The sequence below is a fragment of the Nelumbo nucifera genome, chromosome 3 (assembly GCF_055504915.1).
Source record: "Nelumbo nucifera cultivar China Antique chromosome 3, China Antique-T2T, whole genome shotgun sequence".
Lineage (NCBI taxonomy): Eukaryota > Viridiplantae > Streptophyta > Magnoliopsida > Proteales > Nelumbonaceae > Nelumbo > Nelumbo nucifera.
In genome coordinates this window covers 95,309,839-95,328,068 of record NC_142651.1, presented here as the reverse complement: position 1 = coordinate 95,328,068, position 18,230 = coordinate 95,309,839, and the positions used below count along the sequence as shown (strand labels likewise).

The window sequence follows — 18,230 nt, the reverse complement described above, 5'->3', positions numbered from 1 at the left end:
GGTGATTTGCTCGAGGTCTATATGGAGTGTTAGAGTTAGCCGAATAAGGGTAGATTAGTCAACTCACCTTGGTTAAGTTATGAGCTTATATGGCAGTCTTATTAGAGGTTCTTTGTTCCATACTTAAGTAGGGGCAGTTTAGTCCTTGTACATTTTAATTAGAGTCTAATCACTATTAAGAGGTCGACTGATAGGGTTTAGCTATCAGGTTCGACAGTTCTTTCATCTTCTTCTCCTTCTCTTTCTTCTTCTCCTTACTGGTTCGGACTACTGTAGCAATAGTAGAAACATGGTATCAGAGCAAGGTTCGTGACCTGTTTCGGTTCGTGACAACTTCAGTTCGTGCTTCAGTTCTCTCCTTTTCTTCTCTGGGCTGTCAATGGAGAAAAGTGGTTCGTCCCAGGCCTGAAACATCTCAGCTCTTCTTTTTTTCTGGTGCGCAGAACCTCCTTTCCTAAGAAAACAACTTCAGCAGTGAATGGTTGGCTGAAGCTCTCAAACGAAGGTTGGTTATCTCTTCTCTTTGTGCTGTTGGTATTTCTGGGTTGAAAATCTTCAAGAACTTGAGAGGACTGATCAGAACCTAGAGAACTAGGTTGGTTGTTGCCCTGGTTCTTGGAAAAATTCAAAAAACTGGCTGTGTTTACAGTGACCAAATGGTGTAAGGGCTGCTGCTGCTGGCCGAATGGTGTAGGGGCTACTGTAGGTGGCCGAATGGTGCAAGGTGTAATGCAATGGTACTAGTTGAGTTCTTGTTGGTCTTGTGGTGCCCTCTTAAAAGCATTAAAGCAGGTCTGTATTGTGTGTGACAGCTATGGCTGTGTGGTGGTGCTTGTGATGCACAAACTCTGTTGAGTAGTTGTAAGAGAGCTTGCATGTGGTTAGTAAGTGCTGAATTAATGTCAGTGTAGTCTGTGTTTTTTGTGAAATTAGTAGTGGTGTGGATAAGAACAAAGGCGTGTGTATCTATCATTGTGTTTAGGGACTGTTGTAGGTTCTGGAACATCAAACTCTTGACAACAGCACTTAGTTGGTGATTGGGAAGTCAGATTAGAGGCAGCATTGAAAGAGTATCATGGCAGCAATGGGAGATGGCTGTAGTGATCAAAAACCTAGTGTGGTGGTTTCCTCTGACTATCTAGGTGTACAGATGACCTCAATTAAACTGAATGGTGAGAACTATGTTCCATGGGCCAAGTCGGTGGAAGTTTTTCTCAAGGCAAAGAGAAAAGTGAAGCATGTGAAAGAAGATAAACCACCGGCTGACTCACCAAGGTTTGATGATTGGGAACAAGAGGATGCTCAAATCATGACATGGCTATGGAATAGTATGGAACCCAAAATAAGTGCCAACTTCGTGTTCTTAGATACAGCTAAGGACATATGGGAACATGACAAGAAGCTATATTCTGGGCAAGATAATACTACAAGGGTATATCAGCTCTATCAGGAGTACTTTGGTCTGCAACAAGGAAATAAAACCCTAGAAGAGTACTATGCCAGTATGAAGAACCTCAGAAATGAACTCAATGTCTATCATCCTCTCACTCCAGATGTTAAGGTTCAGCGACAACAGAGGGAACAACTAGATGTCACAAGGTTCTTAGTGGGGTTGAAATCAGAGTATGAACTAGTTAGGGCCCAAATATTGGGGGGCTCTACCCTTCCTACACTTGAGGAAGTGTTTGCTCGGCTTCACAGGATTTCTTTGGGACAGACAGAGAATCCCACACAGTCTGATAGATCAGCTTTTGTGACAGCCAGAGGAGGTGGACGTGGTAAGAAAGGGGGAGGACATGCCTCCCAAGGAGGTCGTGGTGGTTCCATATTTGGCCGTGGTGGTGGTCATGACTCAGGGGGAGGCCGTGGCAAAGAAAAAGGAAGCTCTACAAGGAAGTGTACCCACTGTGGCAGGGAAGGACATTCGGTAAATTTCTGTTATGATCTCCATGGCCGCCCTCCCTCTAAATGGGCCAATCATGCTGTTGCTGGTGGGGTTGATGTCAGTGATAATCAACAGGCAGACCTAACTCCTTCCACATCTACATCTGTTTCCAGAAGGGAGATGGTGAGTGTACCGCGTGATGAGTATGAGCGGTTCCTTCAGTCCACTTCACAGCACACTATTGCTACTCTTGCCCACTTAGGTATAGCTTGTCTGTCATCTAAAACCTCTCCTTGGATTATTGACTCTGGAGCCTCTGATCACATGACCGGGACTCCAGGTGTGTTCTCTTCTCTCTCTGAAACTTCCACATCTCAAACTGTTACCCTTGCCAATGGTTCCTCCTTTCCCATCTGTGGTGTTGGCAATGTTGACATGGCTTCTCTTTCTTTATCATATGTTCTATATGTCCCTAAGTTTCCATTCAATCTTATGTCTGTTAGTAAATTAACCAAGACTCTTAATTGTTCTGTTACTTTTTTCCCTTCCTCTTGTGTTTTTCAGGATCTCAGGACGGGGAAGAAGATTGGTGGGGGGCATGAAGCTGGTGGATTGTATTATCTTGACGGTGGTGGGTCGTCAGTTGCACTTCAGACTTCACTCACTCCTCTATAGTGGCATTGTCGACTGGGACATCCTTCTCTCAAGGCACTCAAGATACTAGTTCCGTCTTTGAGTCATTTGTCAGTGTTACAGTGTGAGTTGTGTCAGTTTGGGAAACATCGTCGTGTTTCCTTCAGTCCTAGAGTTGAAAGTCGTATGTTGAGTCCTTTTGCTTTGGTTCATTCAGATGTTTGGGGCCCGATCAAAATAGAGTCTTATAATGGTTACAAGTATTTTGTCACTTTTATTGATGATTGTTCAAGAATGACATGGATTTATTTAATGAAAGAAAGGAGTGAATTATTTTCCATTTTTCAAAAATCCCATGCTGAAATACGTACACAATTTGGTGTTCCAATCAAAGTTCTTCGTTCAGATAATGGTCGTGAATATTTTCTTACTTCCTTTCAACAGTATTTAGAACAGCATGGCATCATTCATCAAACTTCATGTGCATCCACTCCTCAACAAAATGGGGTGGCTGAACGGAAGAACCATCATCTCCTTGAAACGACTCGGTCTATTCTTCATCATATGAGTGTTCCTAAACGGTTTTGGAGTGATGTTGTACTTATTGCGTGTTTCCTCATTAATCGGATGCCCTCCTTTATTCTTCATGGTCGGTCTCCCTTCTCTATCTTGTTCCCCACCTTGTCTCCCTTTCCATTAACACCTCGTATCTTTGGCTGTGTGCTTTGTTCACAATCTGAGTCCTGGAATAGACAAGTTGGATGCACACTCCATTAAGTGTGTCTTTATTGGCTACTCTCAGACTCAAAAAGGGTACAAGTGTCACAATCCCATTACTCGGAAGTGCTATGTCTGTCCTGATGTCACCTTTTTTGAGTTTGTTCCCTTCTTCTCGGGAACTGAAGCATCTTCGTCTCCACCTTTACTTCCTCTTCCTCTTCCAGTCAGTGATCTCGTTCCGGGTGTTCCTGTTGGAGTTGACTCGTCACCTCATCCAGTGCAGATCCCTACTGAACGACCACCAATTCGGCAAGTGTATACACGTCGAACGACACCGGCCCCTCCTCCAGCTTCTACCTTGTCCGTGGATCCTGTCGTTGCTCCTGTTGCTGAACCCTCAGGACTTGATCTACCCATTGCCTTACGGAAAGGTAAACGTAGTTCTATTCTCCATCCCATTTCCAATTTTGTTTCAGTATCTCGCCTTTCCGCCTCACATCGCCAGTTTGTTTCACTATTGTCATCTATTTCCATACCTAACAATGTCCAAGAGGCTCTTAGTTCACCTGGGTGGAGGTAGACAATAGAGGAGGAACTCTCTGCTCTTCAGCATACTCACACGTGGGAGCTCACTACTCTTCCTCCTGGTAAGCATGTTGTGGGTTGTAAATGGGTGTATACTGTTAAATACTTGTCAGATGGTAGTGTGGAGCGCCTGAAAGACAAACTTGTTGCTAAAGGTTATTCACAGTTGTATGGAGTGGACTATATGGAGACCTTCTCTACAATGGCTAAGATTAGCTCTGTCCGTGTGTTGATTTCCCTGGCAGTTATGTATGATTGGCCCCTATTTCAACTTGACATAAAAAATGCCTTCCTTCATGGTGACCTTATAGAGGAGGTATATATGGAGCAACCACCTGGGTTTGTTGCTCAGGGGGAGGCTGGTAAGGTATGCAGACTGAAAAAGGCAATTTATGGGTTGAAACAATCGCCTCGTGCTTAGTTCGGGAAGTTTAGTGAAGTGGTGAAGAATTTTGGAATGAAACAATGCCAGGTTGATCACTCAGTATTCAGCTATGACTCAAAAGCTGGAAAGATTTTATTAGTGGTCTATGTGGATGATATTGTCATAACTGGCAGTGACAAATTGGGGATCGACAAACTAAAGGTCTTTTTGCAAAATCATTTTCAAACAAAAGACCTTGGGACATTGAAGTATTTCTTGGGTATAGAAGTTACTAGATCAAGACAAGGTGTAAACCTGTGCCAAAGAAAATATGTTCTCGATCTATTGGATGAAACAGGACTGTTAGGTGCAAAACCGGTTGAGACTCCTATGGAACCAAATGTTAAGTTGAGCAGTGATACAGGGGAAATATTTGATGATCCTGGAAGGTATAGACGACTAGTGGGGAAGCTGAACTATTTGACTATCATGAGACCAGACATCTCCTTTGTAGTCAGTGTGGTGAGCCAATTTATGCAGAACCCTCGTATATCTCACTGGGATGTAATTCTTAGAATTGTAAGATATCTGAAGGGAGCTCTGGGCCGTGGGTTATTGTATAAACCAGGAGGAAAACTTGAAGTGGTTGGATACACAGATGCAGATTGGGCGGGAAGAGTAAAAAGCAGACGGTTGTGGCTAGAAGCAGTGCTGAAGCCAAGTACAGAGCCATGGCACACACTACATGTGAATTAGTGTGGTTGAGGAATCTCCTACAAGAAATCGGGTTCCACATGGATAAACCTATGAAGTTGTACTATGACAATCAAGCTGCGCTCCATATCTCATCCAACCCTGTTTTTCATGAGAGAACAAAGCACATAGAGATTGATTGCCACTTTGTGAGGGAGAAGGTTCTTACTGGAGAGATAAGCACAGAACATGTAGGCTCAGGTGATCAGTGGGCAGATTTGTTTACAAAAGCCTTAAGCTCAGGGAGAGTGAACTATATATGTAACAAGCTGGGATTATATGACATATATTCTCCAGCTTGAGGGGGAGTGTTAGAGTTAGCCGAATAAGGGTAGATTAGTCAACTCACCTTGGTTAAGTTATGAGCTTATGTGGCAGTCTTATTAGAGGTTCTCTGTCCCATACTTAAGTAGGGGCAGTTTAGTCCTTGTACATTTTAATTAGAGTCTAATCACTATTAAGAGGTCGACTGATAGGGTTTAGCTATCAGGTTCGACAGTTCTTTCATCTTCTTCTTCTTCTCTTCTTCTTCCTCTCCTTCTCTTTCTTCTTCTCCTTACTAGTTCGGACTACTGTAGCAACAGTAGAAACATGGAGCAACCACCGGGGTTGGTTGCTCAGGGGGAGGATGGTAAGGTATGTAGACTAAAGAAGGCTATTTATGGGGTTAAACAGTCTCCTCGAGCATGGTTTGGTAGGTTCAGTGAGGTGGTAAAGAAGTTTGGTATGAAGCAGTGCCAAGTTGATCATTCAGTCTTCAGTCATGACTCTCAGGTAGGAAAAATCCTATTGGTGGTGTATGTAAATGATATTGTTATTACCGGGAATGATAAAATGGGCATTGATAGGTTGAAGACTTTTTTGTAGGAACATTTTCAAACAAAAGACCTTGGTAAATTGAAATATTTCTTGGGGATAAAAGTAGCAAGGTCTAAGCATGGTATTAATTTGTGTCAGAGGAAATATGTGCTTGATTTGCTAGAGGAAACAGGTTTGTTAGGTGCTAAACCAGCTGAAACACCTATGGAAACAAATACTAAATTGAGCAGTGATATGGGTGAAGTGTTTGAAGACCCTGGCAGATACCGGCGACTTGTAGGTAAACTAAACTACCTAACCATTACTCGGCCAGATATTTCATTTGTGGTTAGTGTGGTAAGTCAGTTCATGCAGAAACCTCTGGTTCCTCATTGGGATGTGATTCTAAGAATTGAGGTACTTAAAAGGGGCTCCTGGTCATGGTTTGATATACAAAAGTGGTGGAAAACTTGAAATAGAAGAATATACTGATGCTGATTGGGCCGGTTCTATGTCTGATAGGAGATCTACCACAGGCTATTGCACTTTTCTTGGGGGTAATTTGGTGACATGGAAAAGTATGAAGCAGAAAATCGTGGCGAGAAGCAATGTAGAGGCAAAATATAGAGCTATGGCACATACTACTTGTGAAATAGTGTGGCTAAGGAACCTTCTACAGGAGATAGGATACAATGTTAACACTCCAATGAAACTTTACTGTGACAATCAGGCTGCAATTCATATTTCTTCTAATCCGGTGTTTCATGAGATAACCAAGCACATAGAGGTTGATTGTCACTTTGTGAGAGAGAAGGTGCTGAGTGGAGTGATAGACACTGCATATGTTAACATGGAACTAGTGCAAACTTATTTACTAAAGGGTTGAGTCGGGGAAGAGTGGACTACATATGTAACAAGCTGGGATTATATGATATATACTAGCAGCTTGAGGGGGAGTGTTAGTGTCGAGTATGTAGGGGTATTTTTGTCTTTATACTTATGTTGAGGTTGTTGATGTGTAATATTACGTTAGAACTGCTGATGTGTAATATTACGTTAGAACTAGTGTCCTTCACTTAAGTAGGGGCACATGTGTCTTTTCCATTATGTTAGTAATATAAAACATATCTGGCCAAATGGGAGAGGTAATTTTTTTTCTCTCATTCGAACCAGACTTTCCATCTCTCCTTTTCTCCTCCTTTCTCTCTCTCTTTCTTTCTTCTTTCTTTCTTCTTTCTTCTTCTCTCTTCTTGGCTGTTATCAGACTAACAAAACTCAAGGGCAGGCCGAATCATAATATACTCCTTAGCATTATGAAATCTTATTATCTTGATTTTCTTCTCGAATTTAATTTTCACCATTTTGAAGAAGTTTTGAACAATGGAGGAAACTCCATCCCTACTCTTCATCAGATAAAGCCAGGTGTATCAAGAGTAATCAACAATGAACAGGATAAAGTATTTATAGCCACCCATACAAGGAATAGAATATGGGCTCCAAACATCAATATGTATCAAATTGAAAGCAACATCACTTTTTCTATTACTCACAAAATATGTAGTTCTACACTATAAGAGATGACAAACTTCACATTCCAAACTCAAGTTGGACACATACTGACATAAGTTTGGAAACAAAAACTTAATAGATTTAAAAGGCACATGACCAAGATGAAAATGCCACAACTTCAAAGGACTTAGATTTTCACTTTGACATGACTCAAATTGGCATAGTAATCCTTGCTCAAGGGCATGATCAAAAAGGTAAACTCCATCAGCTTCCTGTCCAATTTCAACCATCCTCACGTGCTCAGGTCTTAAAAAACACAATGTGAAGGAAAAATGTCATTGAACAATTATGGAATTTGGTAAAAGAACTAGCAAATAAAAGATTTTTGTGCAACTGAGGAACATGAAGGACAGAGCTTAGGGAATGGTTATGAGTGAGCTTGACTTCACCCAAACCTAAGATTGGAGATTGAGATCCATTAGTTACAATGACCTTACCTTTCCATGGAGCTAGTTTATAAGAGGTGAAGTGGGAAGGCATACCAATCATGTGAACACTAGCTCTAGAGTCTACAATCCAAGAGCTGGGAGAAGAAGATTGACAAGCAAGTGTAGTACCTGATTTAGCAAAAGCATTGGAAGGATAACTAGAACAAGCTGAGGTGAAGGACCCAAATTTCGCAAGCTGAGTCAATAGGCTACTAAGCTTCTCCATCACAACAAAGGAATCATGCAAAGGAGCTTGAACACTAGGAGATGGACAATGAACTCCCACAGTAGCAAAATGTGCATTTCCCTTTTTTGTTGTCTTAAACTTCTGAGGTTTCATATGTGGATTCAGCTTCCAACACCAGTCCTTAGTGTGTTTGGGCTTCTTGTAGTATTCATACACCACCTCACCAATTTTGGTGCTGATTGAAATGGTTGGGACACAATCACCCCCATACAACCGTAGGGATGTGATGTATGTAGAAGAATTTATAAGGCCTTCCCTTGCTTTATGAATACAAACTTGGAATTAGTGACAGGCTAAAACTTTGTATGGATCCTTGGTGTGAAGATAAACCTCTATGTGAGCTGTTTTCCAAACTCTACATGTTGGCTTGCAATTGGCAACAGGACTGTTTTGGTGTATGTGGTGGAAGAAGGTTCTGTTGGTTGTGCCCCAGAATTCAGGATAAATTTTAACGACTGGAAGCTATCCCAGGTATCAGAATCATTGGTTCTGTTTCAATCCCATTCAGTTAATATTCATACTCAAGATTCCATATGCTGGAAATGGTCTAAATCTGGTCTGTTCTCTGTTAAGTCTTGTTATCATGGTCTGGATACAGCAGTTAGCTCTGAGTTTCTAGTAAAGTCATATGGAGGTCTGCTGCCCACTCAAAGGTGAAGTTCTTATTTGGGTTGTGTCTTGGGAGAAATGTCTGACCAAACAAATGTTAATAAGAAAAGGGATTAATCTGCTGGACTCCTTCTGCCCCTTACGTGGGGAGGAGGAGGAGGAAGTCTTTCAATCATTTTTTTTTCTGCATTGTAGTTTCACTTATAAGATATGGGCGTACTTCTATAAGGCCATATTGTATCAGGGGTGCATGCCTTGTGATATTCAGGCTCCGTTACAAGGGTGGAAGGTTGCTGGAATGGGAAAGAAAGGAAGTTATTTTTGGGCTGCAATTCCATTGGCAGTCATGTGGATGGTGTGGCTGGAAAGAAACTCAAGGGTTTTTGAGCAGAAGAGCAATCCCGTGGAGAGAGTGGATGGCACAGTTGAAGCTTTAAGACAATGGCTGTTAGCGTCAGATTATTTCAAGGAGAATGAATTTTCATCTTCTTTTTGGCAGTAATTTATATATTTTTTGAGGATTCTTGAATATTTGTGGAGTTCTACAGAATCTCATTCTCATGTACAGTCACCTTTATTTGGCTATATTTATTAACACTGTCTATTTACACTTAGCTTGGGTTTGAAGAACATATAAGCCGGATGATCAACTATTGAAGTTTGCATCAAGGCAACCCTTCTACTCTCTTCCTGTACCAAGGAGTATGCAGTGGTAAGGGAAATAATATTTGCACTCAAAATGTGTTGTCGAATAAAATCATACTCAGCATTCAAGCTGGCTAATAAATCAAATACTCCATTCTTCTCAACATATTTTCGGTATTGTTCACCATGCTCAGGATTCTTCCATTCCAAGGCCTCCAGATGGTCCATTTCTTCCCAGAGAGATTGTAAGGAATAGAAGTACATAATCACACTCCTCTCCCCCAACACATATTGCAGGCTTCCCTTCGAAGTAGGTAAACTCGGGCTGTATTCCTAACATTGGAGTATGTGGCAATAACATGATCCCAAATGTCCTTAGCAGTAGAGAGAAACATGTAATTGGGAGCAATATGGGGCTGCATTGAATAAACCAACCATGACATAACCAATGAATTTTTCTATTCCCACTTGAGAAATTTAGGGTCATCAGATTTCAGTTTCACCTCCTTGCCCGTAATGAATCCCAGCTTACCCCGTCCTCCAATGGTAAGCTTGGCATATTGAGACCACTCTAGGAAGCTGATTCCATCAAGTTTTACAGTGGTATCATACCACTAGAAGCATCAACATTTCCTGGGAGCATTATGGAAACAGTCTATACCTCCTTAGGCAATTCCAGTTTTGGACTAGCAACTTGACAACCCTACTGCACTACAACAATCAACCAGCACCCAATAGACCCACTAAAATAGGTCAACACTCGTTTTGGAGCCAAGAGGAGGCCAAAAACAATTGGCGCAATATAGGAGGAGAATAAAATCTCCCAAAAATTAACTAGGGTTCAAAAAATTGTGGAACCACTTCCCACATCTCCATAAAGGTAAAACGACCTGAGGTAGTAAGTCTCAAGCAAGAAACAACTCCAAATAGGAAGAAAAAAAATCTCAAACATCGAAACTGTATTTTTCTACAATTTTCAAGGGTCGCCGCTAGTACCTGCATAGACTGCTGATGTCATCCAGTGGCGGTCTGACACTAACAGGTCTTCATGGGTTCAAAGATCAACAAAGAAAGGATTTTCTTATATCCCAACCTGCTCTGATACCAAGTTGGAATGAGAGTATAGGAAGAAGAAGAGAGAAGAGAGAAGGAAGAGGAAAAAGGAGAAGAGAAGAGATTTCGTGAGAAACAAGGTGTGTTCTTGTTCACACCCAAAACAAATCTCCTTTTACTTAGCAAGAGAAAAGTTACATTTATGCCCTTGAATGGGTGCCCAAATACAAATACAGTGAAAGACATAAATACCCCTACCCACAATGCATAATCTCAACACCAAAAGAAAGATATGAGTAGGGATTCACTATTCCCCATATCAGCATTTAGTATTTTCAAAGAGAAAAGAAACAATAGCAACCATGTGGACTTGCTAAGTATTATGAAGCTACTGAAGATATAATCTTGGTTCTTCAAGGTAATGAACTGAATTCCACTAGGATACAAATCTCTCCAAAACAAAGCTTCTTAGAAGCATTTAATATGGTCATATCCATAAACTAGGGAATAGACATATGAGATCTTCCTTCCTCTTCTTCCTCCTCCCCCTCCCCCTCCTCCTTCCTCCTCATCCCCCAACTCTTAAGGAGGCTTATGCTTCCTTGTGTTCAGGAGGCTTACGCCTCTTACATTCTAAACTACATCTCACACCTCCAGGTAGTGGAACACCTGGTGTCACGCCTCCCTGTGCCTACCCCCTAAAAGTGGTCAAAACTCCAAAACCCCTGTTTTTAGAGTATGGGAACCTGCCGATATGATACATACACCTGATATAGGGCATATCATATCGAAATTTTGAACCTTGGGTTTTGGACGTTTTTTTTATTAGTTTTGGACCTTCATTCTTCAAAGCATCTTACCAAACTTCTGCATATAAGATATAAAAAAAAAGGTCATATTTGCATATAGGCCCATTCATGGGCCAGGCTTTGCCACTTATTAACAAAAATTGTACAGGCCCCAAGCCCAAAGCCTGGCCCAAGATACAATTGTACACCTAAGTTCGAACATAAAAAAAAAATACACAAAATAAAAAAGACTACATAATAATACAAGTTATTTCCTAATACCTATTATATAATATTATCAGGCTGGGCTTATTTAAAAAGTCCAAGCCCGACCTGAAAAACAATCGGGCCTAATACTTACATCCAAGCCCGAGCCCATGGGCCTCAAACGGGCCGGGCTGGGCTGGGCAAGCCCCCTGGGCTACCCGGCCCATGGACAAGTCTATTTGCAAATTTAGCTATGAAAATGTAGAAACGTGAAAGAATATAGTTATATTAATAATATACCTTCCCAAGGTCTCCATGGAAGAAATTGCACACTGCTACAAATCTATAAGAAAATGGTGCTAAGGATACAAGGTTCACCCAGTTATAAAATCTCCTAGAAGTCTAGAAGACATGAACCATTTAACTAATAATCTCAAAGTGCATGACAAGAACCAAAAGAAGCTCATATGAGACTTGAAAAAATAATGATAAAGGATACACTCGTGTGGGCAGCTCTTAATGTCTTATAAAGGCACTGCTGGCGAATGTCAATGATCTGCCAAAGAGACCAAAGTTTAGCATTTCAATAACAGAAAAATAATAGGTTTACCAAAAAAACTTTAGATACTAGTAATGGATGTTTTACAGATCAAATAAACTTAGATACTAGTGCTATAATGATAAGAGTGTGTACATATGTGGGAGGGAGGAGATGGAAATAAACAGTGAATATAAACTATTCAAGCAATTCTATCAATATGATAGATGACAGTCACAGAAGCATGGAAGTATACTAACTCTTGGTCCTACAAGGTACACCACACCAAATAAGAAAGAAACTGATATAAACACTTAGGAACCTTATGGTTTTAAGTATATGGTCTGATTTATTCATTTTCACACACACAATTAGTTATTTGTTTTTTTTTTTCTAATATTGGGAACTTTAATTTTCTAAAGATGCAAATTCTCATTCAAAGAAGGACAAATAATCACACATTAGTTAATGTTAGAAAGCTTATAAATAGGGAATAATCAAGGTTTTCAGTAAAATAAATTAAAACCTTTCAATGAGCTGGCATTGATCATTGACAGGACAACTGCTAACAGAAATCACTGGGTTAACTTCAACATCGTTAGTTGGTCTCCATGGAAAATGTTGTGCACAAAATCTTCAGCGTTAGTTCCTCAAATATTAGTAACATGAATTAAGTTTAGGGCTCTGTCCTGCAGCAACAAATGGGGTTTTTAAGTGCTATTTTTTATGGAAATACTTCCTTACGAGTATCCATTTCCATATATGAGAAAACACAAGAAAATAGCAAAAAGGTTTATTAAAAAACAATGGAACAGTATACCACATTATGCCAAAAACAAATCAAGATGATTGATGAACAAAACTAAGATGCAATTGTAAAATTGCAATATGTCATTTATGAAGCAATGAAGATATGATTTTATCACCGTTCTCATGCACTAAGATGAGACTAGGTGATAAGAGAGTGCCTCACCGTCTAGGCCTGGCCTGGTAAGGATTATTTACATATAAACATATGGTTAATTTCTTTTATTTCCCCAGTTTTTTATGAGCTAGCTTATTTCCTTAGTGAAGTAGCAACCAGCTAACAATGATAATGATCTAATCATCTAACATGAAAAAAACAAAAGGAAAAGAAATAACAAAATAGAAAAAAAAAAAAAAGGAACTATAGCTGTTTGTGATAAATCACAGAATAAAAGAAAAGGAAAAAACAAAAGGATGAAGCCTCTAATGCGATAGAGATATGCAGGGGAGGGAGTATATGTGGATATAATTGCAAAGTTAAAAAATGAAGCAGTGCAGCCAATATTCTAATCACGGTTAGAAAGGCAATGAGGTGTCATTACCATGGTTTAAAATGTTAATATATTCCCTACTATTTCAACAACATATTTACATTTCCATGGACACCAACACGAAATATGACTGGAATTGACATATTCCTTAGTGAAAATTATCAGTGCCATGTGGAGTACAAGAGAAGCATTATAACATATGTGTAGTAGCAGTATTATAGCCCACCTAATGGACTTGACTACCACTTTAAGCCAGCTCAAAATTCTTATCAAACATTAAATTAAGTCTTAGTTTTTATTTCTGTAATAAATTATCCGGTTGATCTATTAGAATCATTTGCACTTTCTATGAGTTCAAATTTTGTCTGAGCTCACTCTATCATGCAGTTTTGACTCTTAAAGTTTATAAGACAACTTTGTAGAACATTATTTTGTCTAATAACCTTAGTTTCCTAGCTTTGTTTGATGGTTTGGAACAAGATAATAATTTGAAAGGATGTACTCATGCTTATTTTATCATTTTATAAAATATTATTCTATATTTTAATATATCTCACAATGTTTCCACCATGTCTATAATGTTTATAATATATACATCTTACATTTCCAACATGTTTGGATGACCGATATTTCCACCGACACTGACATTTTAAACCTTAATCATTACAAAGTGGGGGGGAAAGAATAAATGAAAAGGGTCAAAACACACAAAAATAGGCCTAACCCTGAAGTTTAAAAAAAAAAAAAAAACATAAGGTTCAAAGTATCAATACACCCCTTCTGCTGTATTGGGGTGTATCAATATTTTTAACCTTGATAGGAATTAAAGAGTACATGAGAAGTAGCAGGATGGTCATCCTTGATTACCCATCCATTGTAACAATATTAAGCACAACTCCCCCAGTCCCCAATATATTGAATTCCATGTGACCCCCTGTTTTGCCAACCCATGCCAGACCATTTGCAGTCCTTGGTATCCACTGTATTGTTAACCCCAAATCCTTAAAATTTCTTTTTCTCTGGTTTCATATCTGTGTTTCCATGGTCCCTCTTCATTTCTTGCCAGCCAACCTATTATAGCCTTCAAATCCCCTTCAATTATTAAATTGCTGAACCTCAAAACCCATCAATGTCATGGCTTACCCAAAACCCACTTATCACTTTCACTCACCGAACAGGTAAAATATTTGCACTATATAAAAAAATTCCTTCCTAATCCTGATTTAGCTAGAGAGTCAGACACTTCGCTTAATTTTCTTGGGATCCATCTAAATCTGCAATTTAAGGGCGCTGAAATATAATTGATTTCATGGAAAAAGTGAGCCAACCTCCAAGGCTCAGTCCCTTTCTTGTTAACCTAGCCAATCACATTCCTGGAATCTCCTACTAGAAGAAACTCTGTCCCTTTGTTGTATAATGCCCCATTTCACATACTACCCTTATGCCTTGTTTATATAAATTTGATATGGTGTAGCTTCAATGCACCCAGTGTTGACAGGACTTGGATCAGGTGCTGACTTTATTAATTCAAGAAGGAAAAACAAAACAAAAATAGAATGGGGTAAAAAGCTAAAGTGACCAAAAAATTCCCTCATTAATTGATTAAAACCTGCTAACCATAAAAAATGGAAGAAGAAAAATAACCAATACCTTTACATCACCACAATCATCAGCAGCAGCAAGAAAGGATGCCTTGGAGCTGCAGGCAATCTGCAAACATGAAACAGGAAACTTCATTTTCATAAAGGTTTAGCTTGCAAAAATATTATTCCACAAATGAAATTAGTATACTAGAATCTATATATGGTCATTATTTTACATGCTAGAGAAGATGGAAAACAAGCTTCAGAACCTAGTGGATGACTATCTTGCTATTGCATGATAGAAGATTTCTTTCACAATAGCTTACCAGGGCATGCCATTGTAGTCAAGGAATCATCCTGGTGAAAAGGCATTTTCAGTGTTCCTAGATGAGGCATCACTTTACTAAATTTCTAAAGTTAAAACCTAATATTAGCTATAGATCAAATTCTGTCATGTTCTTCCTTTTTTCTGACAAAACCACACCATTAAAACTCCTCCAAGCTCTAGCCTCTAGCAACTCAAGAAGAACCCCTCCAGACCCATTCAAAAAGCTTAGACGCTATGTTTGGTGAAAAACCCGGAAAGCCCAAATACGCTTTCATTTAGCCAAGAAATTTACTTTTCTGTAAAGCTGGCTTGAGTAGCTACTACAAAGCGGCTCAGTGAAAGTAGATCAATCAAAGCTGAAGCCCTCCCAAATAGGTCCTCAGTAAACATATGCCTACATCAATCATTCAGTCCTATAAGGAAGAATCCAGATATTGACTGTTGACAAGAGCTTGTCTTCCAGTTTAGATAACCTTCTGCTTTTACCTTCAAGGAGGTTTTTTTCCTCTCTTTCAATGCAGGTTTATAGCTCTACTTATGTTGAACTTCAATTTAGCGTATTTAATTATGTAAAGAACTATTATATACCAAAGTGTAAAGATTCACCTCCAGATTTATTTGTTTTGATAAACATGCATTAATTATTTCATATATGCAATACCAAATAACTCTTTTCTTTTTTCAGTAACTAATTGAAGGAATTAAATTACTCTTTTGTAATTGCAAGTGTAATGTATTGCATTGCATTATATGCAAAATGATGATTTCGTAATTGTTAGATTACACAAAACAGGGGTATTTTGGTCATTTGGGTTTATCTATTTGAGAGTGAAAGGTCTGTTTTATTTAAGTTTAAGTTATGTGTCCCATCACTTATGAGGGACAATATGGTCTTTCTTGTAACTATGTTATTGGAGATAAATACAAGTGGGTCGACTAGAGAGAGGACTGATTTTCCTCTATTGGCCGAACCCTTCTTCTTCTTCTCCTCTTCTTCATCTTCTTCTTCTCCTTCTCTACTGTAACCTAGGACTAAATAAGGTTTTCACATGGTATCAGAGCGCATGTAACAAGTTCAGATCTGCTCGTCTTGCTCTTTTATTCTGGTTTACCCAGTTTTTTTTATCGCCCTCCTCTCTAGGGTTTTTCAGATTTCTCAAGAACCACCGGGAAATTAAGGGAAAGGTTGAAAAGGAGTGGTCATTTTTCTCTGTAGGAGGCCTTCATGCCTCCAGTTTGTGGTGCAGTGGCTGTTTGTGGTGATTGGTAGGAAGCTCTCTATTCGATGGTATGAAGAGAGCAGGTTCGGGTGAACAGTGTTCAGCTGAGTACAAGTTGGTTCTGCAGAGTGCAGTATAAGTGTTTGGTTTAATGGCTGAGTGATTTCAGCCCTTGTATTTGGTGTGTGAATGGTTCTGCAGTGTGCAGTATAGGTGTTTCATTTAATGACCGAGTGATTTCAGCTCTTGTATTTGGTGTGTGAGTGGTTCTGCAGTGTGCAGTACAGGTGTTTGATTTAATGACTGAGTGATTTCAGCTTTTGTATTTGATGTGTAATGTGTATTTGAAGAAGTTGGTGGTGCTGAAAGTGAGATAAGTTTTGTAGAAGTGCGTGAGGTTGTGCTGAATATTTGAAGGTGAATACTCTACATATAGCAGTGATTTCTTTGTGAGGTAAGGTGAATTAGTTAAGATGGCATCAATTGGAGATGGGAATGGCAATAAAACAGGCGTTATGATTTCTCCAGATTACCTAAATGTTCAAATGACATCTATTAAGTTGAATGGTGAGAATTATGTGCCGTGGGCAAAATCTGTGGAGGTGTTTTTAAAAGCCAAGAAAAAAGTAAAACATGTGAGAGAGGAGAAACCCTCATCGGGTTCTCTAGGGTTTAGTGACTGAGAACAGGAAGATGCACAAATAATGACATGGTTGTGGAATAGCATGGAACCAAAAATTAGCGTGAACTTTATGTTCCTAGATACAACTAAAGGAATCTGGGATCATGCTAAGAAACTGTATTCCGCAAGACAATACAAATAGGGTGTATCAGTTGTACCAAGAGTACTTTAATCTGAAGCAAGGCAGTCAAAGCTTGGAGGAATACTATGCAAGTCTGAGGAATATCCGAAATGAGCTCAATGTGTATCATCCTCTGACACAGGATGTTCAGATTCAGCAACAACAGTGTGAGCAATTTGACGTGACAAGGTTTCTGGTGGGTTTGAAGGCTGAATATGAGCCTGTCCGAGCACAAATACTGGGGGGGTCTGTTCTTCCCTCACTTGAAGAAGTTTTTGCCCGTCTTAGGAGGACATCTATTGAGTCTATAGAGCATTCTTCTCTCACAGACAGAACTGGTTTTGTGGTGACTAGAGGAGGAGGCCAGGGAAATAGAGGTGGTCGTGGTGGTTGTGGACTTCCAGGTAACCGTGGTGGTCCCATGTTTAACCGTGCTTGTGGCCGGAGTGGAGGTTGAGACTTAGGGGGAGGTCGTGGTAAAGGAAGAAGTAATGCCCCTACAAAGTGTACATAGTGTAGATTAGAGGGGCACACGGTTAATTTCTGCTATGATTTACATGGTCCACCCAACACTTGGGCTAACCATGCTGTGACTAAGGGTAGTGGTACAGCTACTGAAAGTCGGCAAACTGACCGATCCCCTCCACATCTACTGGTGTTTCTAGGAAGGAGATGGTGAGTGTACCCCGTGCAGTATATGAGCAGTTCCTCCAGACATCTTCTCAGCGGAACACAGCTACCCTTGCCCATTCAGGTATGCCTTGCTTGGCTTCCAAGCCTTCACACTGAATCATTGACTCCGAAGCCTCGGACAATATGTCTAGGACTCCTAATGTATTTTCTTCTCTTTCTCGGTCCTCCACATCTCAAACAGTTACTCTTGCTAATGGTTCTACATCTCCCATCTATGGTGTTGGTAATGTTGATCTCTCCTCCTTGTCTTTATCATCTGTTTTATATGTCCCCAAGTTCCCCTTTAACCTTATGTTTGTTTGTAGATTAACCAAGTCACTTAATGGTTCCATAACCTTTTATCCCTCTTCTTGTGTGTTTCAGGATCTCAAGACGAGGATGAAGATTGGCGGAGGGCATGAGGCAGGTGGATTGTATTACCTTGATGGTGGTGGCCCTCTAGTAGCTTTTGAGTCATCTCTTACTCCTCTTCAATGGCATTGC

At 39.8% G+C, this 18,230-nt stretch overlaps 1 protein-coding gene across 5 annotated transcripts in view; it reads right to left on the bottom strand.

Annotated features, from left to right (window-relative positions):
- Positions 1–18,230, bottom strand: part of LOC104589730 (Transducin/WD40 repeat-like superfamily protein) — a 53,229-nt gene that overhangs the window by 15,832 nt on the left and 19,167 nt on the right. For all 5 annotated transcript variants that reach the window (XM_010248142.3, XM_010248143.3, XM_010248144.3 and 2 more), the window contains exons 5-7: positions 14,771–14,830; positions 11,784–11,840; positions 11,585–11,627 (exon numbers count right to left, since the gene is read on the bottom strand). In XM_010248142.3, the coding sequence (XP_010246444.1) occupies positions 11,585–11,627; positions 11,784–11,840; positions 14,771–14,830 (160 nt within the window). The remainder of the gene's footprint in view (positions 1–11,584; positions 11,628–11,783; positions 11,841–14,770; positions 14,831–18,230) is intronic.